The sequence below is a fragment of the Hippoglossus hippoglossus genome, chromosome 12, assembly GCF_009819705.1.
Source record: "Hippoglossus hippoglossus isolate fHipHip1 chromosome 12, fHipHip1.pri, whole genome shotgun sequence".
Taxonomy (NCBI): domain Eukaryota; kingdom Metazoa; phylum Chordata; class Actinopteri; order Pleuronectiformes; family Pleuronectidae; genus Hippoglossus; species Hippoglossus hippoglossus.
Window position 1 is genome coordinate 6,651,728 of NC_047162.1, and position 13,508 is coordinate 6,665,235.

At 41.2% G+C, this 13,508-nt stretch overlaps 1 protein-coding gene across 1 annotated transcript; it reads left to right on the forward strand.

Moving 5' to 3' along the window:
- Nucleotides 1-1,556: 1,556 nt before the first annotated feature.
- Nucleotides 1,557-13,426, forward strand: prkaa1 (protein kinase, AMP-activated, alpha 1 catalytic subunit). The gene is made up of 9 exons (XM_034601976.1): nt 1,557-1,748; nt 3,726-3,867; nt 6,289-6,382; nt 6,664-6,808; nt 7,638-7,725; nt 7,819-8,043; nt 8,168-8,687; nt 9,126-9,252; nt 10,628-13,426. Exons 1-9 carry the CDS (start codon nt 1,652-1,654, stop codon nt 10,909-10,911), a joined length of 1,722 nt encoding a protein of 573 aa, XP_034457867.1. The 5' UTR covers nt 1,557-1,651; the 3' UTR covers nt 10,912-13,426.
- Nucleotides 13,427-13,508: the final 82 nt, after the last annotated feature.

The window sequence follows — 13,508 nt, forward strand, 5'->3', positions numbered from 1 at the left end:
ATTAATATGCTGAATTTGCACAAATGATGCGACTAGTGCACTTTTCCTGACACACTGGACTTTGGCTCATCTGTGTCTCCTTATGTAGTGATCCTGTATTGCACGTACTGTGTTTTTTGTCCCTGTCGTTTGGCGGGTATTCATTTCAAATGTTGAATTGGTGATGGTTTGTATGTCCCTCCGATTTAACTTGACTAAAACAAGGAGACTATATATAAAAATTCTTGTGGTCCTGTTAACGGCAAAGCGTATACAGAGAGCAGCAAACAGAAACCCACACGAACATACACTGAAAAGTATCACTGGGACCAACTGTTAATTCCTACAAGACGTCTAAAGGGAGTCTAGGTAACTGTTGACCAGGCCTCTCTTCTTTAATAATCACTCACTGACTGAGTGGGTGAAACGTGTGTTTGTTCAGTTTGTACTTTGAACCATACTTTGGGGTTAAGCCAAAAGTTGTGAGGACATCCCGTGAGGTCGATGACGTTGAGCTTTAGGGAGCAATGTAGGGAGCTATGTGTGGCTTTCCTCACTGTGTATCCACTAATATAGTCAATCATTATTGCCACTTAGCAGCTCCTCACATGCTGACCACTTCATTGTTATTCTCAAGGTGTCTATGAGGGTTTTAAGTCTGTGGAGTCTTGTGATACAGTAAGAGCGGCTCTGTGCAGAGTCCAGAATCATCACTGAGAGCACCAGAGGAGGCTCTTGCTGCTTTTGGAGTCTTCTGCTCTGTAAAAAGAAGTAAAAAGACAGAGAATGGACAAGTGACATCAACTAGAGGAGATGGATTGTGAGCATTACATCTGTCTTTCATGTCAGGGTTTAAATTATGTCCCAGCAAGATATTAATTCAAGAATTTAGACAGATATAGCAGTTTATTGTAGATCACTAATAAAATGCAATGGCAGTTTACTGTCAGTCACATATTGATTAATACATCCTGGTGCTTTCAGTCATTAAACACCAGCTCTCACCGCTCGACCAGAACCAGGTCTGCTGCAAACTTTTTCTTCTTTTAAGAACACACCAAAACATATTTTTTCCTGAGCTTTTAATTAGAGTGTGGGTAAAGAGCACCCCTCCATTTTATTACAATCTGAATCAAGTTCCTTTTAAATAATGTTGTATTTCTATCTTTCTCCATTTCTTTACTACAAGGTCTTATTTATTTTTATTCAACTTTATTCATTTAAAACTTTTTAACACACACACACACACATATATTTTTGTATTTGTTTGATAGATAGATAGATAGATAGATAGATAGATAGATAGATAGATAGATAGATAGATAGATATAAAGAATATACATTTGTTTTTAAACTAATTTAAATATTTTGAATTTCCACTTCACATGTACTATCATATGAAATGTGCTGTATAGATAATATTTTCATTAATAAGTCGTACGCAGGAGAAGTTGGTGTTCACGGTCTGATTTAGGAGTTTACCGGGTGCACCTGAAGGCATCACACCACGTCACAGACGCCTGTGACGAGTCTCTCCGGAGCCGCGCCTCCTCCTCCCTCCGCCTCCTCCCTCCGCCGCCGCCGCACGGAGCCGAGCCGCCGGAGCACAGAGGAGTCCGGCCCGTCTCTGCCCGCAGCCCGCTAACCTCGCTGCAAGGCCACCGCGGGGAACATGGCGACGGAGAAGACGAAGCATGAAGGAAGAGTGAAGATCGGACACTACATCCTGGGAGACACGCTGGGAGTGGGCACGTTCGGGAAGGTTAAAGGTAATGTCTGCCTGCGTGTGTGTGTGTGTGTGTGTGTGTGTGTATCCTGCCGACAGGAAGATGGTGGCTGAGTGGGAGCTGCTAGCCTAGCTGCTAGCGTAGCCTGCCGCCGCGGCTAACCTGTCGCAGCGCCGGGGACGGAAGCGCACACTTGTTGTCCCGCTAGTTCGTCTCAACTCCATTTTTTTCAAACCAACATGGCGCGTCGCTGCGACACTTTGACACTTCGTTCGCTGCCGATGAGCGGAGAGTTAGCGTCGGGTGCGTTGCGAGCTAACCACAGAGCCACAAGTCGCTTGTCAAGACTGACACCGGGAAGTAAACCCATCCCCACTGGTGCTAGCTTTAGCTGCCTCTTCTCTCCGACTCGCACATTCAAACACGTTAAATGGACGTCCCTACACCTTGGTGTCATATTTGGGCGTAACTCCTCTTCCGTGTGAGTTGTATTTACCACCCGTGAGAGGGGGCAGTGTTCTTCTGGCTGAGGAGCGAGGGAGTGAGACAAACCCCAGCCGCCCTGTGTTGTCACTCCGTTGGGAGGAATGGTTAATGTCAATATATATATATGCACCAGTTTATGTGAATCATCATGGGGATGAAATACCTGATTTTAGGAAACTTCCTCGCGTTCTCTCTGAACTTGTCTCACCTTGTCTACAGGCTGCTGGCTCTTACGCCACAGCACATCCTGTCTCATACGAATATACGACCAAGTCAACATACCAAATCAGACCTTCTACTAAAAGTTAGGAACGGCCAGTAGCTTGGTTAACACGCAGTTGTTCCCTGTGAGTCATCTCCCTGCTGTTGTTGTTGTTAAAAAGGACCACCCAGTTCTGGAGTTTTTGCTGTATCATTATGGGCTTGATTGCAGGAAACTTGGTAAATAATGCAACTACTATCACAACTGGTAGTTAAATTAGATCTGCAGCAGCCCGGTATTTACTCCCGTGCTGTACTACAGCTCTGTCTTCCCACCACCCAGTCCCATGTTATATGTATTCCTCCCCGTACAGTATGTCCTGATTTGTTTGGGTTATGTTTGCATACCTTTCTCCTGACTGTGCTGCTGTTGAGGTTGTTTTCACCTCAGCTGAAGGATAACACTTTCGGGCTCAGATTAAAAACAAACTTCACGAGCCCTTGGCCAAATCGTGGTAACCAAAAGGTAAAAACAAGCTCAGATTGAACTGGGTCTTTTGCAATAGGTTACAGTTGCATGTATATTTCCGTGTTTTGCAGAGGCACCTGTAGCTTGTTCACCACTCCACGACTTACAGACAGCACCTTACACTTAAGTCTGTCATAGTCAATCTATTTATATCCACAGCAGGTCAAATGGAGACTTGTATTTGGAAAGAATACTCTATAGAGACAAATAAATATCATTCCCTAAACATGTCTGATATTCTCTGATAAATCAATGAGGAAGTTGGTAAACGCCCGATCTCACAATGTTAAAGAAAGTGAAAAACAATCCTGGATCCAACCCTGATCTCATGACTCACACTGCATCCTTCCACCAAGTTTCATGGTAATGAATCCAGTAGTTTTTGCGTAATCCTGCAAACTAATAGACAAACAAACAGAAAACATAACCTCGTTGACGGAGGTAATAATTATCATGTAACTTTACAGTTCCAGTCACGTCAGCAGAGCATTTTTAGTGTCTTTTGATTGTTTTCCAACAAGTTCACCACATCAACTCTATAAGTCGAGGATACCAAGGCACTGTTAGATGTGTAACTTGTTCATTCTGCCTCCAAGTGGCCAAACAAATCAGTTAAATCATGTTTTAAAATTGTTCACTTAAGTTCCCGGAAAAAAATACAAGGTTTTTCCTGCTTCCTTGTGACAGTATTTTAGCACTATTGTGTAATATTCCTACTTTAGCTGTGGTATGTTTCATCTTTGCCGTGTTCTGGGTTGTTACTATTGTCACTCATGTGCTCTCATCCTTTTTTTATCCCACAGTGGGCCAACACGAGCTGACCAAACACCAAGTGGCAGTCAAGATCCTGAACAGACAGAAGATCCGCAGTTTGGACGTGGTGGGAAAGATTCGCCGGGAGATCCAGAACCTCAAGCTATTCAGGCATCCTCACATAATTAAACTGTAAGTCCTAGATTACACCCTGCTCGCTGCTCCATAATCCCCCCCACCTACCACATAAACACCACCCACTATTCTATTTCCAGGCTTTTAATGGTACGTTTTTGACTGTATCCATCTAGGACGATATCTGCCTGAGCCAGTCTCCACTCCCATCAGTCCTCTGCCAAGTCCGCATTATTGCTTTGTCTGTTTATCCCCCTCTTTTGACCTCTGTGTTCAAAAGTGCTTCATCATTGTCTTGCTATACAACCTCTTCTTTTTCAGTTCAGCAACTAGAAAATTTTAGTAACCACCAAATGTAGTTTGGAAAGCGCAGTTGCATTTCAGCAGAGAGTAATTGTCCACATTTATTTCCGTCAAAGCGGACCCAGTGTCTGTCTCGTTTCAAGTTATTTATAACAGTGCAGATAACATCTACACAGTTGATGCAGGGAGATAATAGTTGTAAAATGGAGAACAAATCATTGTTTAACTTTACACATATGAACTGACTGAGTCAATACTGATTAGAGGCCAGCTCGGTACGCTGTGGTTGCTTTAATACACAGGTGCTTTATTCAGTTAACACCCGCTGGCCTGAAATAAACACTCCATCTGATAACATTAAATCGCTGCAGTGGTAAACTGTCACCGGTCTGAAAATATAGTTTGAAAATTGCAGAGGCACTTCCTGTCTGGTATGTGAATGTCCACGGGCGGCAAGGGCTCATTAAACTGACCAGCAGGTGTGGCTAATTGCCAGAAATACCAGCTCCATGTTATGCATGCACAAAAATGTAAACTGTGTGTGTGTGTGTGCATGTGTTTGTGTTTGTGAAAGCCATCTTTTACACGGTGCACAAATATTGGGGCAGAGAAAACGGCACCGCCTGTCTCGTCTGAATACTGTCGAGTGAAGACAGATGTAGCAATGTAACACAACACTGCCTCATCTGCTTTACAGGATGTTTGTGTCAACTGTGACACAAGAGATGAGCAGTTAGTCAACATCTGTCACATCTGATAAAAGTTGGGCAATTTAAACTTGGAGATGCATTTTGTTCCCGACTTCGCACAAACTGCACCGGAACCACGGTGGCTTTTAATTTCAGGCAAACGTGTTTTGGTTTTGTGATAAGTGGGCCGATGCTAGTGGATAAATAGGTCGGCATTGTCACATTGTCATTTCACTGTTTTGAAACTTATGGATTGTGAGCTGCAGAGTTTACAGTGTGGTTTCTGTACAGCCGACAGGAAGGTCAGTCCTTGTAGCTTATTCTGCTGCTTGATGTTGTACATGACAGCCATGGGGACAAATGTGACCTATTTGCAAGTTAAGCCACACAGTCACTGTAGTGTAAATAGATGTGGGGCTGATAGGTGCCAGTGTGGATACTAAAGCTGAGTCCACAGATCACTGTGCAGTTAACCCTACACAACTTGCTGTCTTGTGATTGAGAGTCTTGCAGTCATTGTGAGTTCAGACTACAGGACAATACTGGCGATGTGGGGTGCTGCTCACAGACTGACCCATCAGTCGTGAAGAATAGAGAGCGGGCCACATTTTTGTCTTTGAATCCATCTGAGCCAGATTTAGTTAATGTAAGCTGCAATACGTTTGTGTTGCTTTGTACCTGACATGGTTATTGCTTGATTTCCCAATATATGCCATCACCACCGTAACCCGCCTTGCACTCTGATTGGCAAAATTAAGTCTGAAATCTGATCGGAGTCTTTGACGCGTCAGTGACTCTTAGGCAAGCCTCTGTATTTACATCTTTGAAGAGTTGACACATGGCAGCGGGCGACTGCCAATCAGGGGCTTTGCAAAAACTCATCTGCTACTGGCAAATCGGGCTGAAAATCATGTGGCGTGAACTTGGCTTCAAATGCAAGAATTTGTAACTAAGCCTTGGATGGAAAACATAGACAGAAACCAAGCATGTAGTTTGTTGGTTGGATTTTTAAAAATTACATTTGTGCAGTATTGAACAACTGAGGGCAAGGGAGAGGGCGGGTTTGCATGAGAACAATGAACAGAAATGAAATACATTTTTTCTAAAGTATGCCTTACATTGCTTTTCTTAAAGGAGTATTGTTTATATTATCAAGGCTGAAAATAACAAGATGTTTTAGTTATATTGTTATTCTCTGATATTTTACCAGATGCAAAGCCACACTCACGTCATGGGCCGAGATGTGTTTTCTGTTTGTGAGACATGGAGAACACAAGCATTTGTCCTCTGTCCACATTTTTATGTTTCCCAGTATTCCACAGTTAAATCCAGGAAATGAAGAAGCTCACATTCCTATTTTTTATTTATTTATTTGTTTGTGTTCTTTGTTTCTTTGATAAAATAACAGATGCTTCTCTGTGTTAATATTGTGTTATATCAGCTACTTGCTCTGATCATAATTTCAACTTTGTGCTCACTTCTGCAGGTATCAGGTTATTAGCACCCCTACAGATATCTTCATGGTAATGGAATATGTCTCAGGAGGAGAGCTGTTCGACTACATCTGCAAAAATGGAAAGGTAATACAAAATGTCTTGTCAGGTTTAATAATGTCCCTCGTACTTTCTCTCTTTCTGTCTTGCCGTATTGTATGAAGCACATGTATATTTTATTATCAGTGCGGGTACCAGAAGACAGAAGTGTAATGTGTTCTCAGCCTCATTGTCAGCCTCTTGTGCAGAGTCTTTGAACCAAAAACCAACAGAGATTGGGACAGAAATGAAAACACAGGAACTGCAGCTTAGTCAGCTGTGAGGTGCTAACTGAGATCACACCTAACGGATCATTTCTGCCTCGACAGTTGGATGAAAAGGAGAGTCGTCGGCTGTTCCAGCAGATTATTTCAGCTGTGGACTACTGCCACAGACACATGGTGGTGCACCGGGACCTCAAGCCTGAAAACGTGCTACTCGACGCACACATGAATGCCAAGATCGCCGATTTTGGTGAGTGTGCCTCTGTCCTAAACCGAGGGGGCCTCAGCAGGTGACAGGTGAATGGCTGTATGTCAGTGTTGGAGTTTTTCAGCTCAAATGGGAGGAATGCTTTTATGTATTTATTGATGTAACCAATCGAGGTTTCAGAAATCAGCTCTTCAAATGTTTTATGAAGGAGAAATTACATAACGTATCAATGTTTGATAAGCCTTAAGAAACACTCAATTTAAACACAAGTGTTTCTTTACAAGAAAACCCAACAGATTAGCTTACAGCATAAATCCCCTCAAGCACATATGAAGAAATTATTTTCAGAATGTCGCATTTACTTATGCAAAGTGTATTTTGTTGTCTTAAATAGAGCCAATCCATTTCAGTGTACATTTTCCACATTCTTTTTAATACTAAAAAGTACTATAATATAATATTTGTTATCTTTTATGGGATCCATTCATTTATATTTTGTCAGAGCAGTTTGATTTCTCTTTGAGCCGTTTGATTTGAGAGAAAAGAGCATCTCCCCCTTACTTAGTTTGAGCTGCAGTGACCAGATCATAGAAGCTGAAATAGACACGACATAGTGGGAATGATATTGATGATTGTAATGAATAATTTAGCAAATCAAACAGAGTAAATTGCTTCTTTATGTGCATCTTGCACTGACTCAAAAATGAATTCCAGTGGCACAAGCATCACAGGGTGGAGCACAAGAAATTCTCATTTGTTTTTACTTTGAAATGCTGTATGACAGATAATTCTTTAAGTGGGGAGGGGACCTCTAAAACCTCAACTGAAATACTTTGAAATGTGTGCTATAACTGTGTAAAATGCTGTGCAGGTTTATCAAACATGATGTCAGATGGAGAGTTCCTGCGAACAAGCTGCGGATCTCCAAACTATGCTGCTCCTGAGGTCATCTCAGGAAGGTAATGTTTTTCTTTTCTTCGTGTGTTGCTGAATTAACTTAGTAAAACTTTTCCTTCATGAATACAGAATTGTTTCTTGGTTTTTGTCCTCAGGTTATATGCTGGTCCGGAGGTAGATATCTGGAGCAGTGGGGTCATTCTCTATGCCTTGTTGTGTGGGACTCTTCCTTTTGATGACGACCACGTGCCAACACTCTTTAAGAAGATCTGTGACGGGATCTTTTTCACACCAACGTATCTGGACGCCTCCGTAATAAGCCTCCTTAAACACATGCTGCAGGTGGACCCCATGAAAAGAGCCACCATCAAAGAAATCAGGCGAGCCGGCGTAGACTTAATACATAAGGAGTCATATTACTGTTTTAACAATCCTGTCTTTTTGAAGACAAGAGTGAAGATGTAAATCAAGTGCATTACATTATAATGTCCCTTTCCCCTACAGAGAGGACGAGTGGTTCAAACAGGAACTTCCCAAGTACTTGTTCCCCGAGGACCCCTCCTACAGCAACAACATGATTGACGATGAGGCCCTGAAGGAGGTGTGTGAGAAGTTTGAGTGCACAGAGGAGGAGGTCCTGACCTGCATATACAGTCGCAACCATCAGGACCCGCTGGCCGTCGCGTATCACCTCATCATTGACAATCGTCGCATCATGAATGAAGCCAAGGACTTCTACCTGGCGTCCAGCCCACCCGACTCTTTTCTAGACGACCAGCACCTGACTTCTTCTGGTGGGGCTGTGGCCGCCATTATCAAGCCCCACCCAGAGCGCGTACCCTTCCTCCTGGCAGAGACTCCTCCCAGGCCACGGCACACGCTGGACGAACTGAACCCCCAGAAGTCCAAGCACCAGGGTGTCAGGAGGGCCAAGTGGCACCTGGGAATCCGCAGTCAGAGTAGACCAAATGATATCATGTCAGAGGTGTGTCGTGCCATGAAACAGCTGGATTACGAGTGGAAGGTAAGGAAGAAGCTGAACTTTTCCAGCAGTATACTATGCTTAATATAAAAAATAACCGCTTTTTGAGTGAATATAACGGTTAAATTTAAATTTATAAGGTCAGTAAGACCTCCATAAAGTATGGTCTTTGGTTTTGGAGTTGTTGCTGAGATATGACTTATTTGAAGTGACATCACATTACTGATGCCTTCCGATGTTGTTGAACAGCAGTTAGTGATAAGTCTTTTTTTAAGGGGTCTCAGGCCTCTAGATATTGTGTTCAAAGAAATACAACATTTGTGGAATCATGATTTTAAGCTGACTGTTAATCTTCCTTGATTAGCATTCCAGACACATGAGATTTCAGTTCCATGGTTCTATGGTTTAAGATTATCTGTAATTGAAGTTTATTTGTGATATCAGAGTAAATATGTTGCTTTATACACTCATTGGTTTCAGGTAGTGAATCCATATTATTTACGTGTGAGAAGGAAGAACCCTATCACTGGGATGCAAACCAAGATGAGCCTTCAACTCTACCAGGTGGACAGTAGAACCTACCTCCTTGACTTTCGTAGCATAGACGGTAAGTTTTACAAGTACTGTGTGGATTTCCCTGACTTAAATGTGTGAAAAACACAGGAAGATGGGTAAAATCACTTTTCCAATGAACTTGAAATTGAAAAGAAACGGTCTATCATCGAAACTGGTCTCATACCACACTAACCTGTTAAAATTGGCAAGACATACTAGTAAGACCAGAATTCAACTCCTCGTATCTAGGATGTGTTTTCCTGGAATCTGTCTTGTAGAATAGGAAGTTCAATGTCAGTGCTGACTTCATAAATGATTGACTCAGACTGGAGGGCTCTGGCTTTTTGCACAGTCTGTGTCGGTACGGAGCGGCAGATCAAAGGAGAATCTGAGATAAGAGTGTTGTTATGGGCCATTTAACGTAGCAAAGGAATGCTACATACAGGGTGGGAGACTAAATTTGTGGGCTGTAAAAGCAAAGTCGGTTTCACCAGAAGTGAAAGCTGATTGTTCTGACCTTGTATTTCTATCAACTAACCAAATCAAATACAAGGCTTATTATTACCACATGAATGACTTCTAAATACATTTTTCATGAGTCAAATTCAAAAAATCTATTGGGGCCTATAGTTATTTATTACATACATTAATTTCTCAAAATTAATATCTAGCATTCTTACCAGGCGTGGTTCTGGACTTTCATCCATTCATTTTCTGAACAGATATTTTGATTATCAGCCATAATATTGTAACCATCCATTTAGACTTACCACAAATTACGAGCTCTTGTGTTTTTTGCTCCTGCTGAAGCCAGAAGTCTTTATGATATCAAACAACGAGTCTTATTCTCAATGTCAAGGAAAAAATCTACAATACCCACAATTCTCAGGTGTAATAGTGACACCTCTGATTGGTGGAGCTCGCTGTTACCATGGAAATGTTTACCACAACTGTGAAAATCATGTAGGCTACGATCTGTGTTACATCACATTTAACCAGAGAGCAACCGTGATTTCCTTTCTGCAGTTCATTTTAAAGATGAGGGAAAGAGTCCAATGGGGGTGAAAACAACAAAAAGACTAGGTTAAATTCAAGAAGAAGCACGGGAAGTCATTGGATAAGGATCATTTGCAATGGCTTATGGGATGCATAGTTACTGATGTGCACAGTCTTGTACCATTGTTTCTTTTTCTGTTTTCCAAAATGTTTATCTCTGAAACAAATGTTTCATGGTCACAATTCATCTCATACCTGGATTATAAGGATTTTCTGAAAAGCCAATTGAGAAAATACTTCCAGAACCAGAGCTGTTCTAAAGTGCGGCTGTCACTGTTATGCTCTATTGATCTGGAATGAAATAACAGTTTGTTTGTCGTAAACTGCTGTGTAATTTATTCTGAAAACATGTTGTGTCTTGTGTCATTCAGATGATATGTTGGAGGTAAAATCTGGAACTGCTACCCCTCTCCGCTCTGGGTCAGTGGGCAACTACCGCACCACTATCAAGAGCGATGTCGACGGGGCTGACACTCCACCTACATCTAGCATTGTGAACCCCACCAAGGCGGCAGAGGCCTCCTTAGCATCGTCGCTAACCTCATCCATTGACTCAGCGGGAGGCGGGGACATCGCACCTGTCCCACGACCCGGGAGCCACACCATCGAGTTCTTTGAAATGTGCGCGAATCTTATTAAATTACTTGCACGATAACTTGCAAAACAATCGCTAGCCTTTTATCCTCTCTGAGTGTCTTTATAGCAATAAGCATGCAACCGATTCATGGCTCAATTCATCCCTGCTGAGGATGAAGTGATTGTTCCATGGCACTGATGCAGGTTGATGTTCCCTAAGCTGAAGGGATGTATACTGAGCTGACAGGGGATGTAAGGGGTTATTGGAAAAAGATGAATGACAAGCTACGTAATAGCTAAGACAGAGCAACAGTTTCCTGACCAGTTTAAAAGCAAAAGTCCATGTCCCACCTACACATAAATGTGTAAGTGATTACACTGAATTTTCTGTACTGTAGCCAGTGAGCATTCCAGTGCAGAGGACAAGACCAAGATTTTGCCTGCAGAGAAGAAAGCCACAAGTTGAGGGTTGGAGTAGTTGGGTGGCAGACACGTGTGTGTAGGATGCAGGAAGCACTTTTGCACAAATTCCTTTTCTCTCCCGCTGCTCTTGTTTTTCAGTAGGGATCAGAGAGGTGGTGCAGATGTATCGGGGTGCTGCACTGGCTATAACTGGGGTCACCATGCCCGTCGTTCATTGGACTAGAAGAAGTGCAATGACCCCTGTATTTCTGTCTCGTGTCAGGGATAAAAGAATGCATCATCAGATTTATGTTTGGATTTCTTCTTTTTGTGAATCTGACTTGTCAAAACCTAAATTTTCATAGTGTTGTCCTTGTTGTAAACATTTTTTTTGAAAATTGTCTGTCCCCAACATTTTTATATATAAAGAGGTGAATATATTTATCAGTGCGTTAAGTGGACAGACGGTTGGTTCTGTCGGAAATGGATTTTTCTTTCTTTTGTTGCATTAAGATCTATTGCTGGATGGTATATATTTTCCTTTTTTACTGTCTTGTTTTTTAAATCAATATCACAGTTTTGTTTCCTTCAATCACAATTATTCTGATACTTGATTGTCGTTCCAGATAAATATAGCCTGCTTTTACCATATAAGAAATATTTTGCCATGACAGTCAAAATCTAGAAATATCACTTTCAGCATCACGTATAACAATAACGAGTTTATTTTGCTGTATTTTTCTTTATTTTTTTGGATTAATTATTAGGATTTCAGAATGATTACTGAGTGAAATGCCTTTTGCCTACATTCAATTCGTAAATGCCAATCGATCACAAGTGTGGAGGCCCTGGCGCTCAATTTGAGTAGCAGCAATTACATACAATGCATGGACAGTGTCTATTGGCAGGAGAAAACATCCTAAATATTGTCATTTCTTGATATGTCTTTGATTTTGATTATTCGCTTGAAAGTTGACATTGGGGTGAAAAAGGTTTACATATATTTAAACCTTAAACAGACTTGTGAGCTTGTAATTATTAAGTCGTGCCGGGTATGTTGAAATTCTGACAAATGAAAAAACATCACACAAGCATTGAGATCATGAATGTGTGGCCGATTTATAGTTTTTAACAAAATATCAGACAGAACTTTGTTTACAATCTCAAAGTCTGCTGAAAAGTATGAAGTGTCTCCCTCCATTTCCTGTCCAAAGTCCTAAAGTTTGAAGTGGTGTCTGTTGTTTGGCTGCCTTATTATCAGTACTGTTCATCCGTTTTTATGTCCGTAAAAGTTATAAATTCTGTGCTGATCAGAATTATTGGCCCCTCCACAATTTATATTGACGGTATTAAATACACAAATTATTAAGTGTTGACATTTAAGAATAATATCTTGACTGTAAAACTTGAAATTAAGTTTCGATGTTGCTAAATGCTGTAGACATCAGTAACTACTTCCAACTAACCACAATAGGAGAAAACCAATCAAACTTATTTCATCTTTCTTTTCATAAATTATAAACCTTGTTTCTGATCTTAGTATGTTCTCATTGTAATATCAGATACTTAAAAAAACCCTTTTTATTTTTTATCAAGAGCGTTTGCTGAAGTCTCTTAAGTTTCCAGTGTTCGCTCTCCACAGCTTTAAAAATCCAAAATATCCCCTTTGCCTAAACAACTTTACATTTCAAAGATATATTACAACAAAAAAGAGTGACTATAACATTGATCATGTTGTCTCCTTGCTGTCCTACAGGTTTGGTTTGGACTTAAATATTTAGTTGATATTTGACCTTCATTTTTCACTTTTAAACCAGAGTTTATGACACAGAGATTTTGGGAAAGAAATGCACACTATGGTCTCGGGAAGATCTTGGAAAAACTAAACCGTTTTAGTTTGGAAGGGCAGTTGCAAGGTCTGATTACAGAGCTCGGTCATGGCTGACATGGGTTTTGTGGTAAAGATGAATGTGTGAAACGGTGACCTTTTGGACAGCTTACAGAGTAGTTTCTAGTGGACTGTTAGCAGGTGAACTCTGTCAGTCTGTCTGTTCAAACTGCTTCAAAGAAATATTGTTCTATTTTTGTTTGGTGTGTAAAGGGACCCTACTAGATCGACCAGTGTAAATCTGAATGGACAGTGTTGAAATCATTTGTATACACAACTGCCTAATAAACTGCTAAATTGCACACAATTCTGCCAAAGCTTCTCTGTATGTCTGCAGTCCTTTGCGATGTTCAAACCCTCAAGACGTACAAATGTAATATTATAGT

Excerpts from the sequence above, each read along its gene's own strand:
- prkaa1 (XM_034601976.1), top strand. The coding sequence starts at position 1,652 with ATGGCGACGGAGAAGACGAAGCATGAAGGAAGAGTGAAGATCGGACAC. Across the intron at positions 1,749-3,725 it reads CACGTTCGGGAAGGTTAAAG|TGGGCCAACACGAGCTGACC; the intron begins GTAATGTCTGCC and ends TTTATCCCACAG. Across the intron at positions 7,726-7,818 it reads CCTGAGGTCATCTCAGGAAG|GTTATATGCTGGTCCGGAGG; the intron begins GTAATGTTTTTC and ends TTTTGTCCTCAG.